This window comes from Podarcis vaucheri (genome assembly GCF_965113315.1).
Source record: "Podarcis vaucheri genome assembly, chromosome: 7".
Taxonomy (NCBI): Eukaryota; Metazoa; Chordata; class Lepidosauria; order Squamata; family Lacertidae; genus Podarcis; species Podarcis vaucheri.
The window spans coordinates 58,864,462-58,891,850 of NC_138765.1; the positions used below are offsets into that span (position 1 = coordinate 58,864,462).

At 44.4% G+C, this 27,389-nt stretch overlaps 1 protein-coding gene and 1 long non-coding RNA gene across 2 annotated transcripts; one reads left to right on the forward strand and one right to left on the reverse strand.

Moving 5' to 3' along the window:
* The first annotated feature begins 5,021 nt into the window (after window positions 1–5,021).
* On the forward strand, window positions 5,022–22,225 carry WFDC1 (WAP four-disulfide core domain 1). The gene is made up of 6 exons (XM_082233026.1): window positions 5,022–5,562; window positions 16,275–16,470; window positions 17,477–17,560; window positions 19,315–19,455; window positions 20,144–20,185; window positions 21,517–22,225. The coding sequence occupies exons 1-6, from the start codon at window positions 5,437–5,439 to the stop codon at window positions 21,573–21,575; spliced, it is 648 nt and encodes a 215-aa protein (XP_082089152.1). The 5' UTR covers window positions 5,022–5,436; the 3' UTR covers window positions 21,576–22,225.
* LOC309537901 lies at window positions 21,516–26,995 on the reverse strand. Its single transcript, XR_014222054.1, has 2 exons — window positions 26,883–26,995; window positions 21,516–25,312 (listed from the first exon to the last, which is right to left on the reverse strand). It is a non-coding gene; the product is annotated as an uncharacterized lncRNA (long non-coding RNA).
* Between the last annotated feature and the right edge of the window lie 394 nt (window positions 26,996–27,389).

Genomic DNA, 27,389 nt, shown 5'->3' on the forward strand with positions numbered 1-27,389 from the left:
TGTTGGGAGTCCTGCTAGGAAACTGTATAAAGCCTTGCAGATAAAAACCTTCCATAGTTTAACAATGTGCTGTTTGATTATGTGCTGTCTTTTATCTGCCCTGACTCTTCCAACATTCAGCTTCTTTGGATGTCCACATGCTCTAATGGTGTGAGAGAGGAGAAAAACTTTTCCCTATCCACTTTCTCCATGCCATGCCTAATTTTATAAGCATCTGCCATGTCTCTTCTTGCTCAACCAGAAGGCATGAGGCAGGCCACATTTGACAGGAGATATTGAACTTGATGGAACTCTTGATCTGAGCCAGCAGTGCCCTTGTATTGTTTTGAGGAACCTGCTTGTCTCCAGAATGAGCAGATGGCTCCGCCCAGCACAGACAGTGTTTCATCTGGAGCTCTTGGAAATTCCCATCTGCCAGTTTTATGACTTTCCAGACCTGGTCTCCAGCAGTAGCCTGACTATAACCAACACTATAAATCAACTAAATACACACAGGGAACTCATTCTTTCAGCAGAAACCATTCTTAAGATAGAGAGTAAATTCAGTTACTGCTTAGAAAATCCCAGAGGCCCAGATCTTCTCTTCCTGACAGTTCAAAACATACCTCAGCAGCTGCAGTGTGTCAAATGTTAGGCTGCACACTGCATTGAGCTTTAATGTTCATGCATGCAAATTAACATGTGTGCACAGGGCCGGATTTTTGGTGGACTACAACTCCCATCATCTAGCAGGATGGCTAGCAGGCCCAGTGATCAGGGATGATGGGAGCTGAAGTCCAGCAACACCTGGGGACCCAAGGTTGAGAAAGGCTGCCTGGGCCTGGGGGGCAGGGAGCTGTGCCTGTTAAATGGCCATGAAACCGATGTTAGTTTATAGAGTTTATATGCAGAAGAAGAAATTAACTTTAGTTAAATGGTGCCTTGCTTAGAGCAAGCATCTAGTTGAAAGGCATTCAGACTCAGACTGACTTTGTATAAAATAAGAAAGCTTCTATTTATTAAAGGAAGTACATTATTGAAATGAAAGAGTTCTATCCTAATTAATTATCTAACTGGACAAACAAAAATGCCATGCTTGCCTCTTTGTTTTCAAAAGAGAGATCCACAAAAAAGTGTGTGAGAGGGAGTAGGAAGCTGAAACAGGAAGCAGCCTAAGATGTATCAGTCTAAACATCAAAGAGATAAGAGAGAAATCAGCATAGGTACAGGGATAGTCTGGGAAACTGGCTATCTGTCTTACACTATCTGTCTTAACCCATGCAAAACTCTCAGTTGGACTCTGTGGTATAGATATGCTCTTACTGCCTCAATCTGTCTCCCTTATTCTCAAATAAATTCTGGGTGATTATATTACCCATGCATGGAATAAACAGAAAAATTCCAAAGTTAATTCTAAATTTAGATAAGTTGAAATGTTTGCCTGTAAGCATCTTTAAAAGGAAAGGAATCAGGCATGTGTTGGTGACAAATGTTTAAAAACATGTGCATTGATAAAGCTTGGCTGAGTGCTCCGTAGTGGATGAAATTCACATGGCGTGAGACTAGAGGAATGAATGGCTAAATGGAGAGGCTGGAGTTTGCGTTCCTATTGTGGGTTTTTATAAATGAGGATATGGGGTGCTTCCAGGCCGTCACTATGTTTGGGCGGGATTCAATCATGTGCTGATTTGGAGCTGTTGTGGAACAAACTCTCAAAAGATTGTAGAACCTCCCTGCAGATGCATAAAGAGTGGCTAATCATTAAATAGCCAACATTATACAATCTCTCTGCACATGGTTCAGGGGAGATGCTCAATAGACAAGTCATCTGCAACAACCCTCAATCACATGTTGGCAATTTCAAGTTGCACAATTCCCAGAGTGGTTTAACAATCAGTCCCTCTTCCCAAGGAACCTTGGGAACTGTAGTTCTTTGAAGGGAATATGGGTCTCCTAATGGCTCTCAGCACCCTTAACAAACTACCCTTCCCAGAATTCTTTGAGGCAAGCCATGATTGTTTAAAGTGGCATGTTATGGATTTGAATGTGCCTATGGTGTCAAGAACTTGGTGCAGAGCACACCCATGAGAAAATGCCTGTTTGCAGGGACACTTAGGAAGAACGCCAACTGAACTAACTAAATATGCAACAATACTAAGATTATTCAGTTTTACTCTGTTTATCTTGGTTATTTTTATTGGTTATATTTTATTGGTACTGCCATTCATTCCTTGGTTTATTTCTATGCTGTTTTGTCCAAAGGCTCCCAAGGCAGTAGACAGAATAACACAATATTATCACAAGAAAATTACAGCAGATACAAATGCAAGAGTACAATAAATCAGTAAAAAATGTAAAATAACAAAACAACAACAACCCAGAAGCACCATCTACCACACTTAATACATACATTGCTCACAAGTGGGGTGTGTTCATCTGAGTGCTGTGTGCTTGCTTGTTTGTTACTACTACATTTTCTGTTGAAATATATTTGTTAGTCACCCTGGGCTCCCTTTTGTGAGGAAAGGTGGGGTATAAATTTGTGGAAACAAATAAGCAAAAAAAAAAAAAATGGTGGTAATTACGTGGAATGTTTGGAAATTTCTTCCTGAAGACTCCTTAAGCTTTTTTGCTAAGATAGAAATATCAGCGAAACAACAATGTTGTAAAAAAAATTAGGATGCCTTCAGAGATGCATTGGCCAGCCTTGGCAGGAGTGGAACGTGGCGGTGAGGACATTTTCATAATGCTTTGAGGAAATGCTGGGCAGGAGGGAAAATGAGAAGATGGATGAGGGAGCTAACTCCAAGGCAGGCTTTGCTCCCATTGAACAATTCCATGGTCGGACATGACCTCTGGACCCTTGGATGCCCTCAGAGCAAAACCCTCGACAGGCGTCATTGACAGAACGCTTTTGTCTTCCATTCTGGGTGATCGACTGCAGTGACGTTCCCCTTCCTGACAGGACCAGGCTTCTTGTGTGACTTGCTACCGTTGGGTCAGTGGTGTACTGTACTGTACCACCAATGCCATGTTCCACATAGGTTATTTGAGGTATGCGGTTTTTAATGTTTCAGCACAGATGTTTCAGAACATTGGGCTGTATACCTTAGTGGTATCCTTGTTCCATTGGTGAATACCAATAGAATAGGGTTGCTCAAGAGAATGCGTAAGCAAGTTGCTGGTAACTTTGCTGCACAATAAATTGCACAATCTCTTACCCAATGAGCTTCCACATATTATATGGAAGCTACATATTATATGTATTATGCATGTTAGGTACATATTACAGTGGTACCTCGGGTTACTAACACTTCAGGTTACAAACATTTCAGGTTACAGACTCCACTAACCCAGAAATAGTACCTCGGGTTAAGAACTTTACCTCAGGATGAGATGAGGATGCGGCGGCAGCGGGAGGCCCCATTAGCTAAAGTGGTACCTCAGGTTAACAACAGTTTCAGGTTAAGAACGGACCTCCGAAACGAATTAAGTATGTAACCAGAGGTACCACTGTATATGTAGCAGCAGGACAAAGAGCCAGAAATCCTTGTTACTCTTATCTATCTTTCTGTAGTTTCTCTCTCTCTCTCTCTCTCTCTCTCTCTCTCTCTCTCTCTCTCTCTCGGTCTCTCCTTTTCTTGTTTTTCCTTTCTTTCTGACTTTGTGCATCCAGCAATACAGTAAGACGGATGAGTTCTGGCTCACCCCACTAAAAGATGAGCATCACAGTAGAAGCTAACTACCAAATGCCTGGGTGGATACAAATGTCTTAGCCTGATTCCTAAAAACTGACAATGAGGGCACCAGGTGCGTTTCACTGGGGAGGGTATTCCACAAACGTGAAGCCAACATTGAAAAAGCCTGTTCTCATATGTCGACCTTCTGCATCTCCCTTAGCTGAGGCACACAGAGAAGGGACTCTGATGAAGACCGCAGGGTCTGGGTTACTTCATGTGGAGAGAAGTGGTCCTTGAGGTGGCTCCCCTGAGGCTTTGAATAATTGAATAAGCCCAAAGCAGCCATTCCACAAGGAGTCTTTTTACTGCTTGACATCTGTCCTTGCTCCCTTCCTGGCAACCCAAAGGGAAAACAAGCTCATTGGCTGGCTGTAGTCTGGTGTTCTGGGGGGTTGGGGGGTTGGGGGGGCTGGCTTTAAATCCTTCCTTCTACTTTTGAGACAGCTTCCTCTTTTCAGAAGAATAATGCATTGCCTTATTCAACATCTTTGTGCTAATTTAACCCACTAGGCACTTTCTGGGTTTATGGGAATACCTCCTTAATAAGACACATATGGCTTAATTCGTTCACTGCACGGCTGCCTAAGTAGAGACAGGCAAGGGCTCTAAACTTTTCAGTCTGGTCCTACTACACATTTACTGAGGAGTATCACTGACTTTTCCCCAAGAGTGGTGGTGGTGGGGTAACTCTGTGTCTGGGCTGTGCCATTGCAGACCACATGTGATGGGGTTGAGACGGAGGAGAACTTGGAGTCAGATCACAATTCAAGGTGAACCTAGCTAATCTGCATTTTCTGAAACAATGCATGGACCAAAATGCAGGCACCCTTTGAAATTTGGACTTCTCTGCGTTTTTGCAATGCAGTTCTCCCCCCCCCCCCCAGCCAAGTGATGTGTTCAAAAATGCATGTACTAGGGTAAAAATGCATATATGTCCGTGAAAAACAACATCCAAAAATCCATGATCCTAGATGAAATTGCTTTGCAAAACAGATATATTCGAAGAAATTGTGTACTAATATGTGCATATTAGGAGAAAAATGCAGAAAAATGCTTATGAATTTTATTGAGGACTTTAAAAAAAATCAATTAGAAAACAGATGCAGAGAACCAAACACAAGATTGGAAAAACGAGAAACTGATCGAAAAAGAAACTGACTACACTAGTCATGACGGGGAGCCTTGCCATGGGAAGACTTGAGAGATTTTGCTTGCGCTTGCCCTGCCTATTCCTTGGAGACCTTTAAAAAACAAAAAACAAATTCGGCTAAACCCCCCCCCCCATTCCCTCCTTACAGCAGCTGTCATCTGATCCTCTCGTTCTCTCTGGCTTTGAATGGGCCTCTCTCTCTCTAGGAGTGCCAGATGTTGAAACAAAGGTCTAAAAATAATCTTTCCATCTTTCCAGGGAGGTGGGGGGCACAGCCGTTGGAGCAGCTGCGACATCGGACAACCTGATCAAACTTGGAGCACGAAACTTCTCCGACAACATTCTCAGTCGCACCCAGAGCTCCTACAGCCGTCTTTTAGGACTAATAGCTGTGTGTGCTTGCATGCAAGGGACTGGCTGAGCTCGACTTTTGCCTGACCAAAACCAACCTCCCCTTTCTGCTCTAAAGAAATCTGAAGCCAGCCTCGTCCTTGCTGAATTTGGAGTCGGGGAGTTTTTATTTGTTCACGGTGTAAGGAGAAGAGACGGGTCTGTGCGTGTGTCAGAATGGGGTGCAGACAGCATTTCTTGGTGGTTGCTTTGTGCTTGACGCTTCTCCTATCCCCACATTGCTGCTGTGGAAAAAAGCGCTGGAGAAGAGCTTCACACCTGAAGCTGGCAGAGAAATATGATGTAAGTAGATTTGGCTTGGAAGGTGGAGGGCAGGGAAACCAGAGGTGCGGGGGGGAGGGGGCATAGTCTATTGGTAGAATATGCAGAAGGGCCCATGTTTAATCCTTGGCTTTTCTGCCTGAAACCCTTGAGAGCCACTGCCAGCCCGTGTAAACAGTACTGAGCTAGATGGATTTAGTGGGCTGACTTAGTGCAAGGCAGCTTCCTGTGTCCTGAAGAAGTGTGTTGCATTTGGGGATGGATAATGCATTGGGTCTTCCTTAAAGGAAAAACCAGAGGTGCACAAGCAAAAGAAATGGGGCATCTTTCGAGGTTACCCAGTAGATCAATGGATTTGGGTCTACTCTATGAGTATTATTTGCCAGGAAATCACTTCCCCCCCCTTTTTAAAAATCTTGTAAACCACCCCCGTTTCAGTTTCTGCAGCTCTCCTCTCTGCAAATAAATGAATAAAGGAGAGAAATAATCTATAACACAGGGCTAAATAACCAAGAACCAGAGGTTTGATTGGGAATATGCAGACAGGGGGTAAACTCACACCCTGAAGGTCCCTATTCAATTTTAAGGGACACATAAGACATAATTGGTACCTTAGAATTATTACTTATAACCTGCCTTTCATAAAGAGGATCTCAACACAGGGTAGAAGATATAGATTCCACAAAATTATGCTCTGCCTCTACTTTCAGTGGCAGTAATACTTTATGCATGCTGGTTGCTGGGAACCACAGATGCTTGTGAGTTTCCCACAGGCATCTGGTTGGCCACTGTGAGAACAGGATGCTGGACTAAAGGGGCCACTGACCTGATCCAGCTGGGCTCTTGCGTTCTTACATAAAAATAGCCACAAATCATTTTTAAAGTCTAAGATGGCAACCTTACCCTTTTTACCTGGGACTAAACCACATTGAATTCAATTGGGACCTAGATACATAGAGCAGCTGATTTTACTTTCAATAACATTTAAAAACAGTGATAATTAAGAGGGACATATGTTTATAATTTTACTAAAAAGCCAGGAAATTATATGAGCAGAGCAGATTCAATGCAGCCATATAAGTGAAAATAAAGTGTAAGGTCAGATGTGGTCTTGAAATGGAATACACATTTCTTTAAATTTATTAGGGGGTTGCCTACTCTGATGATTTCTTGTTTGTTTAATTGGGAATGCTTATATGAAGCATTGATTCTTTTGTGCCTGCGTGTGTGATCAATTGTTTTCAAATTACTGAATTCTTCGGGTTGACTGCATCCCTAGTATTTCTCCTCTATGAATCTGTGCTTTTGATGTGACACTAATATGGATGTCTTGATCATTACATTAACTGAATGAGTATTTATGTATGCTAGGCTGTTCTGACTGCCAGTTAGATGCTGGAATAGATGGGCCTTTAGATGGACCCCAGAAGGCCTCTTCTTACTTTTGGTCTTGCCTTCTGGTGTATATATATTATTCTTATTTTAAAATTGGAGAGAGGGCTCCTGCAGTGACTCTTTTATTTCCTTTGTTTCTAACCCGCCTTTCCTCCAAGGAGCTCAAGGTGGAATCCATGGTTCTTCCCCTGCTTGCCATTTCATCCACAAACAGGTTAGAGTGCCGGACTGTGATTGGCCCAAAGCCAGCTAGTTTCATGGCCCAGTGGGGATTTGAACCCTGGTCTCCCAGCTTCTGATCTGACACTATAACTTGCCATCTTCTCTCTTCTCTTGCATTCTGGAGATCTCTCTGGATTGTGTGTGTGTGTGTGTGTGTGTGTGTGTGTGTGTGTTTAGGAAGCTTGCTGTTACTTGCCTCTCCTCTTCCAAAGATGCCTTCATGGTATTTGCACTTTGGGCAAGCTGCCAATCATGCAATATGCTGAGCTGGCAAGGTTCAGGATTTCCCTCCCTTGCTGCCCACCCTCTTGCATGTTGAAGGACCACTGTCTTTGAATATACCCCAAGGAGAAATGTAGACAGGTCTTTTCCAGAGGGTGGGCTCGTCGCTGGGACTTGGTTTCAGTGCAGGACATAAGCAGGCCCCATAGTATGAAAACTGCAGGGTAGGACATGATGGTTGATTTATATGCCCCCTTTTGACCCAAAGGTCTCCAGAGCAGCACATTAATGCAAAAACAGATACCCAAAAAAATAATAATAAATGCAATGACAGTGCAAGCCTAACTGAATCTACTTGGAAGTAAATCCTTTTGAATTCCATGGGGTTTGCTCCAGGAAAGTGCGGCTAGACTTGTAACCTAAAGTCAATTATCAGACGCACATAACAGTACATCAGCTCCAAGCATGACATGCACACACCCACATCCGATTCCCAGAAGTGGGAGGACTCATAGCCACATCCATCCAGATCCACGGCTGCGCCCTTTCTGTCATTGCTTACATCAAAGCAGCAAGAGCACTGGAGGTTTCTATGCCTGCAACAGAGAGGCTTGAGAAGATGGGTTTAACCTTAGGGAGCATTCATACATCTCGCTCATAATTCTGGCCCTGACTAGCCAGGCTTTGATATTGCAGAGAGAGGCAGGATAATGACCACAGAGTTGAAGGAAAGTGGCTGGGTAGAGAGAGCCAATCCTAGGTTAGGCCCCATCTGCACCATTCCCCCCAAAATCACGCCACTTTCAGCTGTCATTGCTTCCCACAAAGAATCTTGGGAGCCATTGTTTGTTAAGGGCGCTGAGAGCTATTAGGAGAACCCAATTTCCCCCCACAAAGTTGCAATTTTTAGAGTTCCCTGGGACGAGGGAGTGGTTGCTAAACCACTCTGGGAGCTGAGGGGAATAGGGATGCTTGGGTCCTGGTTGTGGGTTTCTCTCAGGCACCCAGTTAGCCACTATGAGAACTGAACACTGTATTAGATGGGCCACTGGCCTGATCCAATAGGCTCTTGTGTTTTTATGTGCATGTCTAAATGGCTGGTAAAGAACAGGTGTGTTGCCATAGAGACAACTGGGTGGTGATACTTTCTTAGGAGATGGGTAGCCCTCCAGCCTCCACCCTCTCAGCTGGCTGGAAACTAGCTTTTAGTCTGGCTGGAGCTGAAAGCTAGAAAGAGATGCAAAGGTTTGCCTTGCTGTGTGTGCTTAATCCAAAACTATGGCTTTGGGGATCCCAAACTTAATGGGGAAGCATGATATGATGGAGTGTTACTGCTGCTCTTCCATCTTGTGCTCAGGTTCTCTCTCTCTCAATCTCTCTCTCTTTCTTTCTCTCTCTCTCTCTCTCTCTCTCTCTCTCTCTCTCTCTCTTTCTCTCTCTCTCTGTCTCTCTCTCTCTGTGTGTGTATGTGTGTATTAAAGACACCAGAGACTTCATTGGCCTTCAGTCTAAGGAAACTGAGCCCTTAGGGCAGTGATGGCCAAACTTCTTGGCCCTCCAGCTGTTTTGGGACTACAACGCCCATCATCCCTAGCTAACAGGACCAGTGGTCAGGGATGATGAGCATTGTAGTCCCAAAACAGCTGGAGGGCCAAGTTTGGCCATCACTGCCTTAGGGTCTCTTGGCGCTAACAGATTGGGGTGTGTGCAGTGATATATACTGACAGGAGCAGTGCTTTTTTTTCCTAAAAAAAATGTTTATGGGTGCTCTCATTTTGACTCAAGAAAATCACCATTTTATACATAGTTCAAATTGGGGAAAATAAATACAGTAAGTGGACAAAAGTACAAAGATTCACAAAATGTTTAGGGGTATGCGTACCCCTGCACCCCCCCCCTGAAAAAAGCAGCACTGGACAGGAGCCAAGCGGTATTGGGTGGGATTGAGCTTCTTCAGAGAGGAAATCTACTGTAGGTCAGGTGGAAGTCAAAAGGGCCTCAAGTATTGTTTGAGGTTGAAAAGACGAGGCGTTTTAATCGCAGTTTCCTTGAAAGCTCATTTCCTATTATTGTTAGCAGGAACTCTCTAGGATTACTAAGAACGGAAAGTGATCAAAAGGCAGCAGAGAGGGCTCTCCTTGAAAAAGGAAGACGTTAAAAGGAGTGATTTCAGCGGGACTTAGGTCAGGGAATTGATTACTTTTAAAGTCCACTCATAAATTAGATTGGAAGGGAAGGGAGTTGTTATTAGTAGACAGGTTCTGCACAATTTTGCTTCTATGTGGTCCATTAGGTCAAGAACAGAAACACTCAGGTCTGAAACACTTATTCAGAAATAGGTGGGAGAATCTGTCAGTTTCCATTTCACAGGTCCCCTCGCCCACACCCACCCTGCAAAAAATCAAAAATCAAAAACATCTGAATTTCACTTATCTGAATTTCCCTATCAGTTTGTGATTTATTTATTTTTAAAAGGTCCTCTCAAAAATTCACCCAGCATTTTAGTGGTCAGTCCTCCTAACAGACATGCTTCTTTATGCAATTTTGTCTAATATGTATGCATTTTGGCAAGTGCTTTTCTCTAAAATCCATTTCTGTAAGTTGTTTTCATTATTATATGGATTTTTATGCACACTTTTCTCTACTATGTGCATTTTTGCACACGACTCGGCTGGAAAACTCCACTGCAAATTCAGAAATGTGCAAATAAAGGATGGCTGTCTTTCAGTTTGCATATTGTTTTGGGAGCTGTGAATTAAGTGGGTTCATGCTGAAATGCAAGTCAACAGGTCCCAATGGGTTCAATACGCTATTACTAAGAATACGGTCGGGTAGCTTTTTAAAATTAATAATCCAACAAGAATGGTGTAGAGAGTTGCCATGAATTTAGATACATGCAGATAACATGGATCTGAAAGCATTGCACGAACCATCATCTGTTCTACAGATGTGTTGATGGGTCCTTTTTTTTAGTTCCCCCGCCCTGCCTGAAACTTTGAGTTCACAGCTAGAATGTGGCTGGCCACTTCTTCAAATGAATTTCATTGGAACTCAACATCACACTATTATGATCATTCTGTTGAAATGATTTCAAAACATTGTGCATGTAAGGGGCTGTGAACATGTTAGCATGTTTTATAAATGCATATACCTTTCCACTCCATCATATCCTCCCCAAAACGCCCACATTACACACACACACACACACACACACACACACACATTTCATTTGGAGAAGAAAGAGTCAGAAAGCCCACTTTCAACTCGATATACGATATACGATCTTTATTGTCATTGTACCATACAGAACAATGAAATTGAAAATCTACATAAAACATTCAAACCCCCCTAAAAACTCTGAAACCCCATTTTAAAATACAATATACTATATGCAATATACTCAAAACTCAACCATGGGTTCACCTAAAGGCCTCTTTTCTAAAACATGAATTCTGTCTGCATGGATGAACACATGGGAGTTTCTGGTGCTACCTGGAGCAAAGCATTACTGATCCATGTGTTAACCATAATGAAGCAAAGCAATTTGTCAAAAAGTGACCCCCTAGTGGCAGAATGCAGCAATAACCTTCTTATGCTAAGAGAAACCATACAGAGTGACACCTACTGGCAGAACATGGTATTAGCCCTCCTATGATAAAGTCAGAGGTGGAAATGAGGGTGCTTACCTCCAGTTTTATTGATGATAAGGAATGGAAGAAACCTAGCTGGTACCAGAAGAAAAGACAGATTGAAGGTATTCAATACAAAGGAGCAATCCTGGGAGAAACTGAGAAAGGATTAAAATTGCAACAGAATATTCCGGAGACTGCAGGGACTTACAATAAGCTAGACGTGAACAGACAGGCATCTTCTAGAGGTGTTGTTTGCATACTGGAACAATGGGGCTTTGTCTCATAAATATAATGGCAATCAGATATAGTTTGTCAACATCATTTATATCATGTACTATGATAAAAATAGAGCTTGGTGTGTCTGTGGATTTTGTGTGTGTGTGTAGCTGCATAATCTCAGCCCAGAGGAATGACACAGTGGAACAGGAACAATGTTAACAGTATGGTAATACATGACAATTAGGCACGGTGCCCAAACCCTCCAGGATATGTTCTTTCCAGCTTACCTGTCATCCAGGTGCTACTGAACTGGAAAAGACCCCAGATGTTCTTAGATTAAAAGGATGTGTGAGCAAAGGCGGGTGTACCAGGAGACAAAAATGAAATACTGCCTTGGGGGTGTGGGGCAAGGAGCTGGTTGCCGTTAAGGTGGGAGATGGAGAGGCTAGACACAAAAGACCCAGTCTAGATCATTTGCACGGACACACACAATCACACACACACACACCTTCCCACATAAAAGTGTTGCCTCCCATCTCCCCAACCATTATTTGTCCATTAATAGGGTAAGAAATTGCATCAGAAAACTATTAAAGGGAAGACAACATTGCAAAGGGCCACAGGTGAGTGGAAAGTCATCTTTCTTGCATGCAGGCCTTAGGTTTAATCCCCAGCATTTCAAGGTAGGGCTGAGAGAGACCCCTGTTGAAACCCTGGACAACTGTCAGTGTGGAAAATACTGAGCTAAATCTGCAGGTGTTCTGGCTCTGTATAAGCCAACTTCCTACATTCCTGTTTCATTGAAACGCTAATTGGTGGGGCTCTGGGGTTTTGTTGCTCTTAAGGTAGCCAAGGTGTGTTTGTGAGTATGCTTTTTTCCTAGCAGTCTGCACTCTGCGCTCTTCCTCGACACATCCAAACAAACAAACAAACAAAAAAACAAACAAACAAACAAACAAGCCATGCCATTCTTAAACAAGGGCAGCCCAGATTTTTTAAGGCTCAGTAGGGAGTGACCCCTGGCTCCTTCTGATCAATGAGAGCCACAGTCAGGTATGTCAGGTATCTCAAATATCTCAGGTACGCTTTTCGTATTTGACTAGAACTGGTTGGGGGGAGATCGTGACTGCTGGGCATATGAGACATGGTGGGGGCAGGAGGGGATCAAGGCCTGTCATCACAAAGAAGAGATAATTAACTTCATTTATGATATAAACTTGAATGAACTTCTTCTAGGCTCAGCATCTGACTCTACTGTCTGCTTTCAGAATCCACACCACACCAATACTTTTATCCAAAGGGAGATTTTTTAAAGTATGGGGGGGGGTTGCAAAGAGTTTGTGCCCCCTTGCAAAAAGTTTATTAGGACTATTAAATGGTCTTCTTTTTAAACAAATGCACTTCATTTCCACGAGATGTGGGAATGACTGTTAACTTTGATGACTTAAATAGCACTAGAGTCGACACATTCCTGGATGATTAGTCTATGAATGGCTATGAGCCATGATTGTTACAGAGGCAAAAGATCTAGAAATGTCTTGGCAAATTTTCAAATGAAAGGGTGCCTTCCATAACCACAACCTAAAGAGACTCGAAAAATTCAGGCAGCTGTGCTATTTCTGTCTTTATACCCCACAAAGAAGGACCCATCGTAGCATAAAATCCAGATTATTACAATCAGTTTACAGTCCCAGATCAGGGGAATGGACTACCTCAGAAGGCAATGCGCCCTCCTTCATTGGAGGTTTTTAAACAGGTTTGATTGTCATCTGTCAGGGATTCCTTAGTTGTGATTCCTGCATTACAGGGGTTGGGCTGGATGACTCTGGGTATCCCTTCCAACTCTGCAATTCTATGAGGGGTGAGAAAGCTTTTCTGGCCAGCAGGCCAGATCTTCATCTCTCCACCCTCAGAGGCCCAATCTGACAGGTGGGTGGGGCTGCCCACCTCTCAGTCACCAGGCATCGTAGTGATGTCAGGTGATGCAATACTTGAAAGCCCTGACTTTTGACACCCCAGAACACAGTGTGGGGCTGTTTGAATGCCCTTTTGCAAACAGCCCCATGCTGTCTTAGGTTTAAGGAGCAACATGGGGTTGATAGCTGGATCTACACTGATTTGTTTAGCATTGTTAGAACTATGTTAGATATATTGTTCTAAAACATCACAGGGCATACTTGTAAAATGAAGTGTTTCTTACCTTTGTAATGGTAATGAAATTACCATTTTTAATGAAAATGCTGTTTCGCTGGTTGCTGGTTGCTCTGCGGTGCCTTCAGGTGTCACATTTTAATACCGGATTATGAAAGCCGTTCCTTAACACCTCCTTAACTTTAAAAACCATGGGTGTAGGTTCGCCCCAAGGCTGCATGTGCCCTTTCCATTAGGGCAGGCTTTCTCAACCTTGGGTCCCCAGGTGTTGTTGGACTACAACTCCCATCATCCCTAACCTGGCTAGCTAGGGATGATGGGAGTTGTAGTCCAACAACTTCTGGAGAAGTTGGAAAAGGCTGTGATACAGGAGGGAAGCAGCACCCTATAGGAACGAACTCTTTGCTCATCAGCTGATAGGTGGGGGCTTCAAACCTTCTGGCTGCACAGGTCTGCTTTGCCAGCCTGTTCCCCGCACAGAATGCACAGACAAAGCAGATCTTACCAGGATTCAACCTCCTCCTGTGACATCAGCTGAATGGCCTTTATGGAGCAATCTGGACTCCCTGGCGAGCCAAGATTGGCCCTTGGGCTGGATTTCACCTCCTCTGGAGTAGATAATCACGGCATAAAAATAAATACACCTTGGAAAACACATTGAGGTATAACAAAATCTTCAACCGGCTGACGTGCAACTTTAGCTTTCGAATAGAGGGGCAAACAATCTTTCACTAGAAACAAAATGCATCCCCCACCCCCCACACGGAGATTTAAAAGGGTGTACCAAGGTGTGACAAAGGAAGAAGGAAGTGTCAGTTTAAAATGTAGCAAAGTGTAATGGGAGGATTACGAAAAGTTTTTGAAAGCGCAATACATGTTAATGGATGGTCCCTAAATTAAGGGCTCTTCATGGCTGTTATCGCTGCCAGTTAGCGCCATCTGCTGGACCATCTGAGTAATGCAGACAACCCTCAAAATCTTAATGGCTGAAGTTAAGGCTGCATAGTTTATTGAAAAAAAAAATTTACACTTCTAATTAAAATGGTTAACAACATCTCAGTTACATTCAGTTGGTAGGTTTGGAAGTAGTTGCAGGGGAGAAACATGTAAAACCCTGAACTGGGAAGTTTCTACTTTGGATGATTATCTTCAAAAATTAGGAATCCCCCCCCCCTCTGTTTTACAGTCCTCTGTTTGAAGGAGTCCTCTATTTTAAGGGTTGTTTGGTCCAAGTCTGGTTGAAAGATAAAACTCGCTAAGAAGAGAGAACAGGAGCCATACAGCTCACCTGGACAGAGTCGTCCCTACTTTGGAGAGATATATTATATTTCTGTTTAAATTATAGTCATTATTTTTAAATTTATATGTATACCTATACATTAACTAGGGCATGCAGTGCAAATCTGTGTCCTCTTTTATCTTTCTTTCTTGGCAATACCTAAGGAGCCACCCTACCCCCTCCTCCAAAAGTGTCCCCCTTTTAAAGTAAAAAGTAAAAAATAAAAAATAGAGCATGGTGTTTGAACATGAATTATGAGACTCATTGTGGCTTCCCTGGACTTTCTAGAACTGAAATTATACTGGAACCAAAAACATATATCAGAATTCCACGATTAATGTGCAACATAAAATACTGATATATTTTGTTCTAAGGCCACCTCCAGACCGCATGTATTTTGCAGGAGGGATTCAAGAATATACTAGGAAAATTGAGTTTGTGAATGAATGTGTTCTGTCATCCAAACACAAGAAATCCACTTAAACAAAATAATAATAATAATAATAATAATAATTTATTATTTATACCCCGCCCATCTGGCTGGGTCTCCCCAGCCACTCTGGGCGGCTTCCACAGAAACCAAAAAACACTAAAATATCATACATTAAAAGCTTCCCTGAATAGGGCCGCCTTAAGATGTTTTCTGAATGTCAGGTAGTTTTCCATCACCTTGACATCCAATGGGAGGGCATTCCACAGGGCGGGCGCCACCACCGAAAAGGCCCTCTGCCTGGTTCCCTGTAGCTTCGCTTCTCGCAATGAGGGAACCGCCAGAAGGCCCTCGGCGCTGGACCTCAGTGTCCGGGCAGAACGATGGGGGTGGAGACGCTCCTTCAGGTATACTGGGCCGAAGCCGTTTAGGGCTTTAAAGGTCAACACCAACACTTTGAATTGTGCTCGGAAACGTACTGGGAGCCAATGTAGGTCTTTCAAGACCGGTGTTATGTGGTCTCGGCGGCCGCCCCCAGTCACCAGTCTAGCTGCCGCATTCTGGATTAGTTGTAGTTTCCGAGTCACCTTCAAAGGTAGCCCCACGTAGAGCGCATTGCAGTAGTCCAAGCGGGAGATAACTAGAGCATGCACCACTCTGGCCAGACAGTCAGCGGGCAAGTAGGGTCTCAGCCTGCGTACCAGGTGGAGTTGGTAGACAGCTGCCCTGGATACAGAATCAACAATGGGCTCTTGAAGTTGGGAAAGTGATGGGGAAGTGCATTGAAAAATGTGGAATGAAAAAATGATGAACAGGAAGCTGTATTACCACCCCCACAAGCAAATCAGGATGAGTGTGCAATAGATGATGTCCCCAAAATAGTGCCCATCGGGACTGGCAAGTTGGAAAGGAGGAAGATCAACAGTAGGTGGCGCCAGAGCCAATGCTAGCCAAAGCCAATGAGAGGCAGAGCCAACTGATTCTAGTTTTGAGACTAGGGAGGAGGAAGTTAGCAGGCAGTGCCAACCCCTTGGACTGCTTGTAAGTATGAAATCAGACAGGTGAGGAGTGGCTGGGGGCAGAATGAGGCTGGTGGGGCAGTGCCCTATTTCCCCCAAGTACTCCCCACAAACAAATCAGAATAAATGCTCAATAAAGACTGGATATGTTCTACCTCTTTTAGGACTACGAGTACCCCCTTCATTCCCATGGAACACCTTACCAGAAGAACGACCGCTGCCCCCCTCCACCGCAGACACTGCCTGACCGAGCGTGCGAGGTGCCCAGCTGTCGCTCGGACTCCGAGTGCGAGAGACACAAGCGCTGCTGCTACAACGGGTGCATCTATGCTTGCCTGGAGTCGGTGCCCCCACCTCCAGGTATGTCAGTCCATAATATGTCGTGCTGGACCAGATGAGGGGTGAGAGAGAGAAAGGGTGTTATTGCTCTCTAGCATAAAATATTTGATCAGAGGAATACATGGAGGTCTGCCTTTGGCAGATCAAAATATGGTAAGTGCTGCTTCCAGCTTCAGCTGCATGGTATCAGATGTTGAGTGTTAAGGCTGAATTCCCACAGCAGTTTATTCTGTTTCCCCAGTGTTTCCCTACCTGTTAATTCCCACTTTATATTTGACCCTGGGATAGCTCAGTGTGGTGCTAATGATGCCAAGGTTGCAGGTTTGATCTCTGTAAGAAGCAGCTGCATATTCCTGCATTGCAGATGGTTGGACTAGATGATTGTCAGGGTCCCTTCCAACTTTGTGATTCTATGATCTATGAGATTTCAAATGACATAAAAGCCACTTCTGGAAATCTAGCAGAACATAGTGGAAGCTTATCGCTCAGTTCTGTGTTAATTACTTCCAGAAAATATCCATTTGGAAGCCCATTAACCCAGAAAACCATGGGAGGAAAGGCCTTTCCTGTTTTTTTCATGGGGGGATAATGGGGGAACAGAAGCACACATGTGCTGAAAGGGTGTGGGAGAACACACGTTGTCCAACGGTGTGTGCCAACGTTGTTCATCACCATGTGAATGACATTTAGCATGACCTGCAGGTATATTGATCAAAAAGCCACCGTTGCCCAATGCTACAGGTACTGCCATGTGAAAGCAACGTTAGAAACCAGAACAGAAGCACTAGCATTATAATCAGGAAAGCTAGTGCAATGTTCTGCATGTCTGAATGCAGTCAAGGAGGAAAATACCACCACCATCCCCCTGCTCATGAACTTCCCTGGAGTATCCATCTGCCCACTGTCAATTGACAGATTACTGAGTGGCAGTAACCAATGATCCATCATAGCAAAGCAATCCTTGAGTTCTTCTATTCACTTTTCAGTGTTCTCATTCTCCGTAACAATGTCTGGTTTCTTGGAACAGTTTTGGATTGGTTGGTTCAGCCCAAGCCACGCTGGCTGGGTGGAAATGGCTGGCTTCTCGACGGACCGGAAGAAGTTTTACAAGGTCAGAAAAATGTGTGCATCATTTGGAAGGTGTCAGAATATTGATAGTGCTCTACAAATATGTTTCCCAATTTGGTTGTAGCATTGTAGGATGGGTGAGGATTCTGGTAAAATGGTCAGACCAGTCTCTTTCTTAAGGACTCTAGCTAGGCCTGCAAAGTACCGTATTTTTCACCCTATAGGACACACTTTTTCCCCTCCAAAAATGAAGGGGAAATCTGTGTGCGTCCTATGGGGTGAATGCAAGCTTTCACTGAAGCTTGGAGAGCGAGAGGGATCGGTGCGCACCGACCCCTCTCGCTCTCCAGGCTTCAGGAAGCTATCAGCAAGCCTGGGGAGCTCGCGGGAGTTCCGCAGGGCTCCCTAGGCTGCAGATAGCAGCCTGCTGCCCGGAGCGTGGGGCGCGCTGAAGCCACTGCTGGGGGGGGGTGTAATTTTTTTCCCTTTATTTCCCCCCAAAAAAACTAGGTGCGTCCTATGGGCCGGTGCGTCCTATAGGGCGAAAAATACGGTATTTCTTTTCATGTCTAAACAGTACAAATACTACTAGCTAGAGATACTTCCAGGAGGCAGGGCTTCTCCCCTCACCTGTCTGGAGGTGATGCAATAAACAAGTGTAAGACAACAGACCTGAGCTGGTCTTGACTGGAGCTAGGAAGACACAGAGGTCTGGTTTGCTCTCTGTGCTGAACCCCCAGCTGTGGCTTTGGGCACAGACACACCCCCAGCAAGAAACCTAGTGGAGAAGCAAAATCTGTTAGAGTTTTAATACTACGAGCTCTTCCATCTTATGCCCAGCTTCTGCATATGTGTAAACAAATAAAAATATACCATCATCTCTAGTGACCTTCATTCCAAGGAAACCCAAACTGACCAATTTGCTGGAATCCCTGAAATCTCCACTTGGAGAGTGGAGTGTGTGTAACAATAGGAAGTTTCCTCCCATCCAGACCAGTAATGTCTACTTTGACTGGCAGCCGCTTTCCAGAGTCTCAGGCAAAGACTCTGTCTGCTCTCTGGTCCTTTGAAGTGGAGACACTCTGACACTGCATGATGGTTCTCTGCTAATGGCTCCCCAGAGAAAGGCAGCAAAAGCTAACTTAACCTGGTCTCTTTTCTAGCAAGATTCTCTCTCTGTGTCTCTCTCCCCCTCTTATGTTACCAGTTGATCATGAAAAAATGAATTGGCATGCTCTTGTGCTTTTAAACACACTTCAGTATGCAGAAATAAACTCACAAAACTTTTCACAGCACAGAGAGAAACGTGATCCCCTGCTAATGCCCACACACCAAGCAGCTGTTAAAAAGCAGAAGAGGCTGGGGCAGGATGAAAGCTGGCAACCTTGTACTCTTGGGCCAAGGCTTTGGACTTCCTTTGGAAAAGCTACTTTAATTCACACAGCCTAATAGAGATGAACAATCAGGGTTATCTAATGACTAGGAAAAATGCCCCCCCCCAAAGCCAATTGATTTGCAACTGTCCCTGGCAGAGATCTGAGTTCAAGGCTCAAGGGAGGAACATTAAAAGACATAGTGGGCCAATAACTGAGCAGAGAGGTTTTGTGGGCACATAACTGCATCCATGTCATGTTCTTGTCACCTTTGGGCTGAGAAGGCAACCAGCAAACCAAGCCAGCAGGGAGGATCCTTGAACATGGCTTGGTCAACTCAGCAGCCTCAACACACTAAGCCAGATGGACCTTTGTCCTGGCCTGGTGGGGGCCTTCTCATGTTCTCCTATGACTCTTTCCGTAGCCGAAGCATGCAGCACCACAGAAGATGGAGATGAACCTCTTCACTGCCCAACAGGATATGAATGCCACATCATTAATCCTGGCAATGCCGCTGAGGGCATTCCCAACAGGGGCCAGTGTATCAAGCTTCGTGGGAACTCTGGTAGGTCTACACCTTCTGGGGATCACATGCCCTTGACCTTCTGAGGGTCAAGAGGTGGAACAACAACAAACGTGACTCTTGTGTACAGCAGGGTACATTTCTGCCAGACACAAATCAGAGGTTTCTATGCACACACCTCTCCGTTTTGGCAAGCAGGATTGAAGACACATTCCAGCAAAAGTGCTTGAGAAGAGCACAAATGGGGGGTGGGGTGGCCCGGGGGCCACATGGCCTGAGGTTCCCCACCTCTGATCCATACACATAATGTGCGAGTCAATGCTGATCTGTTCTGATTCTTCTGTACTTCTGGCTTCCAGACACTAAGTGTGACTGTAAGTGTTCTGCAGATCATTGAGAAGGAAAAGCCAACATGGTGCCCTTCAGATTTTTTGGGACTTCAGCTTCCATCATTCCCAGCCAGCATGACCAATATTCAGGGATATTGGGAGTTGTGGTCCACAACTTCTGGAGTCCACTGCATTGGCTACACATTGGTATAGAGGAAACTGGGTAAGCTCCCTATATTGTCCGGAGTTCAGATTTGTTACTGCCTCGTTTCTAAAGGGCTATGCAACATAATGGTTTCAACAAAGTCAGGAGAACATCCAGCCAGCATGTTGTGGTCAATGCAAGATAGTCATTCCAATTTTACTATCTGGAGCTCATTTTCATTTGTTTTTCTCCCCAGATGGGTGGAATCTAAGGCCTAAGTATTACAAGGAATATTTTGGTAAGACTCCACCATTTGGATCATGACAAATTCAGCTTAAATGCATATTGCTGCTTGCTTGCTTGCTTGCTTGTTTCAAAACGTGTATATATATTGCTTTTTTGGTCCTGAAAAGTGCCCCCAAAGTGGGTTACAATAGAATAATTAATGCATAATAAAAGTCAGTTTAAACACACACACACAAATATATATAAACCAAGAGCAGAATGAGATAACCAAGACATATTAACAATCATCCAATGGTCCACTTGAACCACCACGAATTCCTTCCTAGGATTCCAAGCCAGTTGCTGGAAACTACAAGCAGGGAGAGGGCTGCTGCTTATGGGGTTCCCAAAGACTGGGCCCTATGAGAACAGCTTGTTGGACTAGGTTGGCCTTTGGCCGGATCCAGCAGGCTCTTCTTCATGCATTGCGTGGTTAAACTATGGAACTCATTCCAGGGGAGGCAGCGATGACCACTAACTTGGATGGCTTTAAATGAGGATTAGAAAAAATTATGCAAGAGAGGGCTATCATTGGCTATTAGTAATGGTAGCTATGCTCTGCCTTCACAGAGGGAGGCAGCAATGCTGGAAACCACAGGCAAGGAGAGGTCTCTTGTGCTCAAATCCTGCTTGCAGGTTTCCCACAGGCATTTGGATAGCCACTGTGAGAACAGGATGCTGGACTAGATAGGCCATTGGCCTGATCCAACAGGGCTCTACATATGTACCATAAACAGCTGCTATTCTCTTCCTATCCCACTGTCCTGCCCACGAAGCAGGTCTTCACCTTGTAATTCTATAAGGCCATCACACTGCCAGGAGTTCAGCCTACACTCAAGTAGGACTTTGGCAGAGACACATGCCCGTCTGGCATCTTCCCTCCCTCCTGGTCGATCGTTCGGGAGCCTCATAAGCTTTCTTCTGCCCGAACATCACAGCGACTGATGCCAACCGACACCAGCACACTTAGGGATCTGCAGAGTTTGCGCATCATGCGTGTGACAGATCTCAGCAACTCAGTATGTTGGCTAATCTACTTTATTTACATATAAACACACACGGAGCACTGCAACATGGCTCCCTCTCTCTCTAGCATCAGACAGCAAAGAGAAAAAGGACAAAGGACAATAGTCCCACTTCACGGAACACAGTAACACAAACATCCTGTCTCCGTCACTTCCCACTCTGTGGAGTCAAAATATATCACGTCATGTGAAAGACAAAAATCCCATGACTGCAATCATAGATCAGGAATTCTAACAGCCTCACCATGATATTCTTGAATGGATTCACATTCTTAAATGTTCACGTTTAACATCTATTCTGCCCATTGTTGTTTTACAGGAGGCAGTTCCAATAACGTGGTGGGCTACGTCAAACAACAGCAGAAACACCTTGGTTAATTCCGGCAAAGCCTTCAGGGGGATTCTCCCAATAAATGGGGACACGGCGTGAAAATGCGCGACGATGCCTCTGCTTTCTGCTGCAGCTCTCAGGTCTTTCCCACAATCTAAGATCCAGACCAAACAACATGGCACCTTTGAGATGTCATTGCACTAAAGCTCCCATCAAGCCCCAGGCAGCCTGCTCAGTGGCCAAGGACCATGGGAGTCATATAACAGCATCTTATTGAGGGCACTGCATTAGATACCCCTGTCCTGAATTCCTGGTGGTGCCCTAACATTGTTAGACTCCAACTCCCATCAGCCCTGGCCAGCATGGCCAATAGTCAAGGATGATGGCAGCTGTAGTCCAAGTACATCTGGAGGGTCCATCACTTTGGCTACCACTGGCCCCGACCAGTGATAAGACTCAGATAGGAAACCATGTCTTGTAGAGAAATGCAGAATAAACACAGACCTGAACTTCTAGTTTCCTGGATCACACTTTCACCTGTCACTTTGCACTGCATTCTTAAAAGCCACTGTATTTTTCTCTGTGTTTTCTGAGCTTGACCTTTCGCTATCATTCATATGTCGATAATAGAGTTTCTGATTGGCAGTAACGTCTTCTCATCTGCACACACAAAATAAATGCATCTTGTCCAGGGGAACTGCCCTGTCTATTTATTTCTTTTGGTGTATTTCAAATGGAGCGGCCCTATATGATATAGGTGAACAGATTTCCATCCCCCTGCCCTTGCCCAGATACCAACTACTTTCGAAATACAGCTAATCTGCACATGCCAAGTGTATTATCACCATTCCTTCTATTTCCAGTGTCCAGGCTGTGATGGCAATATAGGAACAGGTGGTATGGTGTTATGGACTAGGACTATGAGACCAGGGTTCAAATTCTGCTCACAGGGTGATTGTGGTCCAGTCGTTGTCTCTCAGCTGAACAGGGTTGTGAGGAAAGGATGGGGAGAGGGAAGACTTGACCTCCTTGGGGGAAAAGGTAGGGCAATAAATGTTAAAATAAATGCAAATAAAATCAGCATTTGCACAGAAGAAAGAAGTTATCAGCAAGCTTGCGGAGATTCCAGATTTATGTAAACATACACATAACCTTTAGGAAAGGTTGGGGGCAGGAATAATAGCCCTATGAGGAGTGAGCATGCTCAGCAGCCTCCATGCTGATGGACTATTGGGGCAGGGCAATGAAAAATGGTGGTGAGAAATGGAATGAAATGGAAGGGTGAAATCCTGAACAGCATAATGCCCCACTGCCACATTTTGTGTCAATGACCTGTTTGCAAATTCAATCCATTTGTATGCAGATGATTCATTTATAAATGAGGTGGATGTCAGGCACCCACTTTGCTTTGTCCCAGCTCCTGCCAACCTAGCGTCTGAAAGCATACCAATGCACGTAAATAGGGACCGCTGTGGTGGGAAGGTAAACAGTATTTCCGTGCACTCTGGCTTCCGTCACTGTGTTCCGTTGCAGCAGAAGCAGTTTAGTCATGCTGGCCACATGACCCAGAAAGCTGTCTGTGAACAAATGTCGGCTCCCTCGGCCTGAAAGCAGAGATGAGCACCGAACCCCATTGTCGAATTTGACTGAACTTAACTGCCCAGGGATCCTTTACCTTATCCCCAACCAAGGACCCTCCAGTGGTGGCAGGTGCCCATTGAGGCTGGTAGGGTGGCAGGCAGGGAGCTGAACAGTAGGTGGCGCCAAAACAAATGAGAGGCAGAACCACTTAATTCTAGTTTTGTTTCCATCCTCCCTGCTGAGTTCTATGAGGGCAATACTGAGACTAGGAGGAGGAGGAAGCTGACAGGAAGCGGTGCCTCCCAGATTGGGTGTAAGTAAGAAGGCAGACAGGAGGGGCTGCCCAAGGACCCACTGCTCACTGATGGCTAGGGTGGCCGTGTGCCCTGCTTTGCAGAGGACACACCTCCGTGGGAAGACATCTCTATTTGGAGGGCTATTTGATGCTGGGTACATTTAAAGATAAGCCTAAGAAAAGGGCTGCAGCTCAGCAGTAGAGCTGCCAGTCAGTGTAGACAACACTGAACTAGATGGACCAACGTTCTGATTCAGTATAAAGGCAGCTTTCTGCTTTTCTTCTAAGGGAAGACAGAAGCTTGGCTGGATCAATGCTGGATAAAGTTTCCTACAGAAACCTTTCAGGAGGATATTTTATGACCCATTCTGCTGCATGCCTCATCATTTTACAGAATGACTTTCCCTCCTTAGAGAATCTTCTCTTCTGTGCCCAGAGGGAAAATGCCTTTTGTGCAGACATAAAGGAAAATGAGGGGCAGTGACCCCCCCCTGCAGCTCAGAAAACCTGGTGAAGTCTTGTGGCATCTTGTTCAGGTTCTTAACTAGGAATGCAACCTGGTTTAGCCAATGAATCGATCAAATATGTTTGCAAACAACTAAAAATTATAAGGAACATTTATTAAATCTGTTAGATGGTTGTTATGCAAAAAGGTCTCCCAAGAGTTGTACACAATGAAACACACAATTACCAGAAACATGTGCAATTCATAAAAATAAATAAATCCTAAAGCAACCTCCAATTAATGGCTCGAGCCAACCTAGCAGTTTGAAAGCACGTCAAAGTGCAAGTAGATAAATAGGTACTGCTCCAGCGGGAAGGTAAACGGCGTTTTCGTGCGCTGCTCTGGTTCACCAGAAGCGGCTTAGTCATGCTGGCCACATGACCCGGAAGCTATACGCCGGCTCCCTCGGCCAATAAAGCGAGATGAGCGCCGCAACCCCAGAGTCGGTCACGACTGGACCTAATGGTCAGGCGTCCCTTTACCTTTACCTTTACCCTTGCTGGCCATGCTCTACCTCTGCCCATTTCTCAGTCCAACAGACACACAAATTCCTGGAGAAAGGAGAGCTGCTTTATCCTATATAGTGAGAGTGTAAAGGCAGCCCACGCTCCTTGGGTCTCACCCAGATCTCAGAAGAGCATGCTGGTCTCTTACAACTCTGATCCTAAACTTCCAGCAGCATGAATGCCAAGCATCAAACCCGAGGTTGGCAATCACACACTTCAGCGCTTCAATCAGGAAATGTTATTAAAAATAAAAGATACAGTGGTGCCTCGCAAGACGAAATTAATTCGTTCCGTGAGTTTTGTCATCTTGCGATTTTTTTCATCTTGCGAAGCACGGTGTCGGGAAAGTTTTGGAAAAGCTTCAAAAATCACCAAAGTCTTTAAAAACCTCAAAAAAGGCTACCACACCGCGTTCTATGAGTTGCTCCTCGAAGTCAAGTCGCAACTGTATTAACGGTGTTAAGAAAAAGGAAACAAACTTGCAAGACGTTTCCGTCTTGCGAAGCAAGCCCATAGGGAAAATCGTCTTGTGAAGCAGCTCAAAAAACCAAAAACCCTTTTGTCTTGCGAGTTTTTTGTCTTGCGAGGCATTCGTCTTGCGAGGTACCACTGTACAAGAAAAGCAGGAAAAAGTTCAAAACAGAATGCAAAATAGGCCAAAGAACTTTGGCTCTAAAAATTTACTAATGCTAGCCCATTTACTACACCCTAGTTGGTCTGGTTTACTCTCAAGGAAGCAGTGGGGATAGTCAGCGTCTTACAAAGTCCATTCTGGATACCTGATGGTGGTGGGAAAGGCAGCTATGAATTGTTTTCAGGATCCAGACTCAGTTACTCAGGTCCCTCACGTTTCTCAGGTAGGCATCTGAAGTTCCCTTCTTTCTTTGAAGAGGATGTCTGGAGGATACGTGACAGCTTAACTTGGAGGACACCAAATTCCTCTGTGACAGTAACCACAGCCTTTTCCTCTCTGACATTTTCCCTCTCCCTCCTTCTGTTAAGTGAGTAAAATACCTGCTTTCTCTTGAAACAACATTCTGCTACCATCTAGTGACAAAATGTTGTAAATGCAGCTGCTTTTTACCTACTGCTGCTGCCCTGTGACCCAGTACCGTACAGTACAGTGGTACCTCAGGTTAAGTACTTAATTTGTTCCGGAGGTCTGTTCTTCACCGTGAAACTGTTCTTAACCTGAAGCACCACTTTAGCTAATGGGGCCTCCTGCTGCTGTCGCATTGCTTGCCAGAGCACGATTTCTGTTCTCATCCTGAAGCAAAGTTCTTAACCTGAGGTACTATTTCTGGGTTAGTGGAGTTTGTAACCTGAAGCGTTTGTAACCTGAAGCACATGTAACCCGAGGTACCACTGTATTGCAAAATTACTTTCTCTGTTTACCCACAGCTGCCATCTGGTGGCATAATAGTGCAAACTGCAGCCTCTTTCTACATGCTGCTGCCAGTTGGTGCTTGCTGGACAGGTTTCCCAAAAATGAGCAAGAATGTGGCCCATCAACCAGGACTTCAAATAATGAGCAAAAATGTGACCCATGATTATGTTTGTTTTTCAGCTCCTACCCAGGTGGGTCACATTTTCACTCATTTTTCAGAGTCCTCACCCATGAGTCATATTTTGGGATGAGTTTATTGCTGTTTTTATGTTTGATCTCAACACCTTTGCTCTTTCTATTTTTATTGTGTAAGTTGCTTTGAGACACCTAATAAATATTTATTTTTATTATTTGGGTTGTTTTTTTAATTGTAGCAATGCAATTGCTATTAATCACTTCCCTGCTCTGCTCACATAACTGCAATGGAAGACCATGGAGAGCTACACACTTGACTCAGCAAGGATTTCTGCCTGAGAGCCAGTGAAGCACACTTCAATGGTCAAAAAGTGGTATATTTAACTGCTAGTGATTAAAGTGTCCCACTAGGACCGTACTTATCAGTTAATAGGTAGGGGTTTCAAATCTACTCTGCTCTCACCTTGAAAATCAACATGGCTGTAGTTGACCTAAAAAGGTAACAATATCTAGGGTTGCCATACGTTTTGTATTTCCCAGACATAGGCGGTATTCGGCCCTCGTAAACGTCATCCGGGTAGAAAATCAGTGAATGTCCAGGAAAATCCGGATGTATGGCAGCCCATGCATGACGGAAGTGTTGAAAGACCATGACAGAAGATGAACAACGAAAAACTCAATAACTTTTGTGTCCAGATTTTTGCACTTTGACATATGGAATAAAACTCATTATCTCAAATCTAAATTATCTCAAATCTAAATCAAATCTCAATCTCATTGACCAATCTAGTCTTGCCAGCTGTTCATTATGTCAAAGATAGAAATACTTCGGCCAACATGCTTTCCTAGGAGTAAAATTCACAGAACCCAGTGGGGCTGCTGTTCTGAGTAAACATGCAGAAGATTGTGCTTCTCAGGGATATTTTAAACTGCGATTTAACCAACCTAAAGTAGGGTGAAGGGGAACTTCTGGCCTTGGGGCCGAAGGCAGCCCTCCGGGCCTCTCTAGGTGACACCCCTCCTATTGCGACGGTCAGCAGGACATAGAGACCTAGGAAAGATAGGGAGTCAGACCATTGGTTCATTGAATTGAAGTCTCTTCTAGACAATCTGTTTACTGAAAAATTGCCCTGATTTGCTTGCACAAAGTTCTCGGGGAGGTTAGGCAGCACCACCTATTTTTCAAGCATTCATCCTGATTTGTTTAGATCACATTTGTGTTAAGCAAATGTCATCCCACACTTTCCAGTACATCTTTCCATCACTTTCCTTATTGCAAAAGTCATTTTTTAAAAAAATAGGGGAAGCAGGTTTGTTGTGCAATGAGAGCTCAAAATCGACTCCAGTTGCACAATGTGAACTTGCTGGTATGTGATTGACTGCCATCTGCAGAACAGCAGCAGTCTGGAAATGCCCTCAGTACTGGGACTTGCAGGAGCAGCTTTCTGGGGT